A 5765-nucleotide genomic window follows, 5' to 3' on the forward strand; every position below is an offset into this window, starting at 1 on the left:
TAGGAGTTTTAGCCGTTTTTTATTTGTGAAAACAGAAAATAAAGCATCTACAATCAGAATACAAATAATCTATAATTTATCTACAATTTCTGTAATATGTCTTCTTCTTCTTCTTCTTCTTCTTCTTCTTTTTCTTCTTCTTCTTCTTCTTCGAGTTTCAATCTGAAATTCAATCAAAACCAAGTCTAATCTTCACCAAAACCCCTCAAAATTGAAATATAAACTCCAAACCATATTCCCGATTATTTTCAACGACACCCAATCCAAAAAAATAATGATTTTTGAAAACCCAAATTTGAATTCAAAGCTTTCAAGCTTTTTAGTGGCTATCAATGGTGGAAAATATCTGGAAGAATATTTACTTCCATAATTGTAGCGCGCCTAAATAGGAATATCTGGAAGAATATGATTTGATCTGATTTACGCCAAATCTTTTTAGAATATTCTGTTCCTCAAAACTTGAATTTAATGAAGAATCAATCAATCCCAAGATTCTTTCCTGATTTTTCGCGCGTTATTAAGGGAAGATTGTGCCCTATTAATTCCTAATAAACGAATGGTACAGAAATTGTAGGAAAAATATGGACTAGGCAGGTAATTTAGATACTATACACATATTTGGTAATAAAGTTTCATATATGGTATAGGAAGGAAAAAATCTCTTTAGTCTAATTAAATGGGCTAGCCCAATAGATCAAGACTTATTTATTTAATACATATATGTTGGACTAATCCAATTATATTAGCTCAATAAATATATTAGAATTAGCATATCTTGAATTTAAAATATAGTCCAAATTATTTTACGGATTTAGTTCCAATAAAATTTATATACCTACAAATGCCTCCTACTTTAAGACTTGTCGGAGTATAGAAGTATTGAACTTCAAAGACTGGGCTTGAAGTATAATGGGAGACAACATCATATATATATTTTTTGTCTCCTCTATCCAATTACATGGAATGGACTTGACGTTGGATAATTTACCAACTTGTAGGATTATTTCATATAATTAATTTTCAACGAGCTTATTGGCCATTCTTTGAGAGCCTTGTTTTGAAAGTCCATGATAAATAATTCTGAAAGAATTTACGTACAAAGCCCTTGCAAAAGAATCTTCATATATGATGCCAATTTTCTATTCCAGAAGCATTAGAACTTTCATTGATTGCCACGTATGGTCAAATTGCCATTTTAATGAATTACACTCATAATCAAATAAACTTCTTGGAACGTTATCGCTTGGGATGGCTTTATTTGGACTCCTAGTACTTCCAGACCTAACTTGAAAATGCCGTTATCATATAAGGATTTCAAGGTGGAGTAAAACACTTATCCTTGTAAATTGAATATGCCAGGCATATCAAAAAAATAACTATCCTAGACTAACCTACTCTATTTGGGACACTGCTACTGCCCTTGTTATTGGATCTTGATATTTTTTTCAGATAATAGTGCAAATGTAATATACGTGTCTCCTTCAAAATCAAGCTTCATTCACCTGCTTAATTAGTTTTTTACTTGGATCAAACTACGGTATCTTAGTTCATGTCGGAAACTAAAAATTTGGAGCCGTCTAAACAATTGATCCCACATCGCCAAAACAATATTAACACCCTACTTTGATAGCTATATAAACTCATGCTCGTAGGTTCATTGATCATCGCAACATTTGCAAGCCATCTCAGCTCCATGCTTTGACGATTACAAAGCATTAGCGGAGGCAACTTCTTCTTTAGTATTTTCTGTTGTCCTTTTCTGTTTTTTCTTTAGATCAACGAGGAGGATATGGTCTTGTTTAACGAGATAATTCATACATGATGAAGACCTTTAAAATTTGTGGAGAATACCTATAAAAGTTCGTACAATGATCCTTAAAAGTTTGTAGTCAAGATCTTTAAAAGTTCATAGACCTTTAAAAATTCGTTGTTTGCAGTGAAGAATTTAAAAGCATGCGATGAAGACCTTTAAAAATTCGTTGCGAAGATCTTTAAATTTGTGATGAAGACCTTAAAAATTTGCAGCGAAACCCATAAAAGTCTACGATGAAGAACTTTAAAAGTTCGCGATGAAGAATTTTAAAAATTCATGGCGAAGATCCTTAAAAGTTCGCGATGAAGACCTTAAAAATTTGCGGCGAAGCCCATAAAGTCCGCGATGAAGAACTTTAAAAGTTCGCGATGAATACCTTTAAAAGCTCGCGATGAAGACTCTTAAAAGCACGCGACGAAGACGTTTAAAAATTCATGGCGAAGAACCTTAAAAGTTCACGATGAAGACTTTAAAATTTTGCGGCAAAGCCCATAAAAATCCGCGATGAAGAACTTTAAAAGTTCACGATGGATACCTTTAAAATCTCACGGTGAAGACTCTTAAAATCACGCGACGAAGACGTTTAAAAATTCATGGCGAAGATCCTTAAAAGTTCGTGATGAAGACCTTAAAAATTTGTGGTAAAGCCCATAAAAGTCTGCGATGAACACCTTTAAAATTTAATGGCGAAGATCCTTAAAAGCTCGCGATGAATACCCTTAAAAGCTCGCGGTAAAGACTCTTAAAAGCACGTGATGAAGACGTCTAACAAATCCTTAAAAGCTCGTGGTAGAAATCTTTAAAAGTCGGCAGTGGGGACCCTTTAAAGTTTGCCACGAGCACCTTTAATAGTTCGAAACATACTCCTTTTAAAAGTTCGGAACGAAAACCTTAAAAATCCCAATACCTTTAAAAGTTCGAGATGAACACCTTAAAAGTTCGCAATGAAAACCTTTAGAAAAAGTCTGACGCAGACACCCCTTTATTGTTTTTCGTCTGAGGCGATTTGTTTTTTACTTATCCATGCTCTCTTTCAAGATTGTGATTGTTACTCTTCCCTTTCTTTTTAAAGTTCAATGAGCGGATATGAACACCAACAAACTTGAAGGTTATGCGAACATGAGGACATAGCGAATGCCCAGACTTTGATGCAAATATTGTCAGCAGTTCAGTGAAGACACCATTTTATCATAGCAACTTGCCCTCATCAAATCAAATGGGATCCAAAGTTCAACAGGAGGATAGCGTTTCAGCTTGATTTTACATTCCTTTCATACTTCATTGGGACAACAATAGGGGCACTGTATATCTTTTGAAATCATGTGACTGAACTCAGAACGAAACTCTAAGCTGCCTACGTACCTCGGTGGAAAGGATCAAGTCATACCGTAGTTCGGAATGGGTGATTTTTTTTCTTTTTTTCTTTTTTTTCTTTTTCTTTTTTGTGTCCTAACTTTTGCCTAGGCCGCCTCTTTTGAGGTTTTCGACCTAGTAGACTCTTATTTTTTTGTGGGCCGTACATAGTTTAGACTCATGCGGGCCATGAGTGTAGGAACATGCAGTTTAGGCTCGTGCACAAGGATCATGGCAACTTCAAGGATAATATTTCTTTAAAAACTTGCCATTTATAGGGCCGATTTTCATGCCATCTGCATCAACTAACTTGTAAGCCCCACTTGAGTAAGCTTCTTGTATGACATATGGCCCATCTCATTTTGAAGTGAACTTCCCTATAGGTTTATGGGAAGTAATTATGGGTCTTCGTACGATAAGGACTTGATTTCCTACTTGAAAGGATCTCGGGCGAACTCATTTATTGAAGGCGCGAGATAATCGAGCATGATAACATTCAAGACTCTGTTGAGCTTCCAACCTATTCTCATCAAGAGCCTCCAACTCTGCTAATCAAAGTCGAGCATTTTCTTCATCAGTAATCCCTTCTTGAATAGCCAGTTGTAACGAAGATATTTGACGCTCAAGTGGCAATACGGCTTCGACTCCATAAACGTGTGAATAAGGAGTTGCCTGTGTTGGCAAGCGGTGAGTTGTCCTATATGCCTATAGAGCTTCTTCCATATGATCATTCCAATCTCGTTTGGATTTGGAGATGACTTTCTTTAACAAGTTGCATAGAGTTTTATTGAATGCCTAAGTTGGACCATTGGCGGCAACATTGTACATCGAAGAGTTACGTTGCTTGAAGCCAAAGAGATCACAAATCTTGTTCATCAACCTATTATCTAATGGCTTTCCATTATCCGTTATTATGTAACAAGGAATGCCAAAGCGATAAATAATGTTTACTCTGATGAAACTTGCAACATTTTCCTTCTTTACTTCCTTAAGAGCAACAACTTCAGCCCATTTTGAGAAGTAGTCAGTTGCAGCAAAGATGTATAGGTGCCCACCAAAGGACTTTGGCAGTGGTCCAACAACATCCAATCCCCAAGCGTCAAATGGCCAGGATGCACCAGTCGGGTGAAACACTTTAGGAGGTTGATGAATAAAATTCTCATGGAATTGACAAGCCTTGCATCTTCGAGCGTAGTCCAAGCAATCTTTTACAATTGTTGGCCAATAATATCCCCTCCCTTTTATATGAAAGTGGAGCTTTGGTCCAGACTGGTGTGATCCACATACCCTAGAATGCGCTTCTTGCAAAACTTGGAGTGCTTCATCTTCCCCTAAGCATAGTAAGAGTACTCCCTCGAATGATCTTCTGTATACGGTATCTTTGTGGTAAAGGAAGCGAGGTGCACGATGTCGGATTTCAGTTCTTCTCCACAGATTTTCTAGAAGTATCCTATAACACAAGTAGTCGATAATGGGTTGTCGCCATTCTTCTTTCTCGACTTCAGAAATAGTGACAAGATGCTTGAGTTTATTTTCTTCACCTTCAGCCTCATTTAGCGGCGATACTACCCATTTTTGGCAGACAGTAACTTGCGCTTGATCATGCAGGGTCAACGATGAAGCTAGGGCAGCTAAAGCATCCACCTTCTTATTTTCTTTTCTTGGCACATGCTGAATAGTCACATCACCGAGTCACCCCATTAATTTTTAGCGTAATCATGATATGGCTGTAGTTCAGGCTTCTTGACCTCGTAACTACCTAAAAACTGATTGACCACTAACTGGGAGTCTCCAAAGATTTGCAATTGCAATTGCTTGATATCAATGGCCATTTCAAGCCCAAGTATTAATGCTTGATACTCAACCACATTATTGGAATAGAGTTGTGTCAAGGTGAAGGAGTAGGGAAAGACTTCACCTTGGGAAGTGACAAATACTACGCTAGCACCAGCTCCTCCACGATGTGCATCACCATCAAAATACATCTTCCATGGAGGTTGAACTTCAACGACCATTGCATCCTCATCAGGTAGTTCGTCAGTTAGCTCTGAGTCATCAGGTATCAGATGATCTGCCAAAAAGTATGCCAATACTTATCCTTTTACATCCTTTTGAGGGATGTAAAAAATCTCGAATTGTTAAAATTGGAGGTACCATCTCGCTAGTCGATCACTAAGAACAGGTTTTGACATCACAAACTTGATGGGATTTGCCTTAGAAACAAGACGAACAACATGAGCTTGAAAGTAATTCTTCAACTTTTGAATTGACAAGACTAGCGCCAAACACAACCCTTCAATTGGTGAATAATTCAGCTCATTTGGTGTCATCATTCTGCTCATGTAGTAAAGAGAGTTTTCTTTCCCTTCACTATTTTCTTGGGCCAACAGTGCTCCAACAGACCTTTCTTATGTCGCAATGTATAGTATCAATGGCTTTCTAGGTATAGGGGCTGCTAAAATTGGAGGCTTCATCAAGTAGGATTTAATGCTCTCAAAGGCATTACTGCACGCTTGGTCCCATTTAAAAGGGATACCTTTCTTCATAAGGCAACTGAATGGTTGACACCTCCCAGCTAGGTTCGAGATGAATCTCCTAA

General features: G+C 37.3%; 1 protein-coding gene across 1 annotated transcript; it reads right to left on the minus strand.

Annotated features, from left to right (window-relative positions):
- Nucleotides 1–3718: 3718 nt before the first annotated feature.
- On the minus strand, nt 3719–5496 carry LOC138888362 (uncharacterized). The gene is made up of 4 exons (XM_070170214.1): nt 5340–5496; nt 4942–5237; nt 4454–4837; nt 3719–3838 (listed from the first exon to the last, which is right to left on the minus strand). Exons 1-4 carry the CDS (start codon nt 5494–5496, stop codon nt 3719–3721), a joined length of 957 nt encoding a protein of 318 aa, XP_070026315.1.
- Between the last annotated feature and the right edge of the window lie 269 nt (nt 5497–5765).

This window comes from Nicotiana sylvestris, chromosome 3 (assembly GCF_000393655.2).
Source record: "Nicotiana sylvestris chromosome 3, ASM39365v2, whole genome shotgun sequence".
Taxonomy (NCBI): Eukaryota; Viridiplantae; Streptophyta; class Magnoliopsida; order Solanales; family Solanaceae; genus Nicotiana; species Nicotiana sylvestris.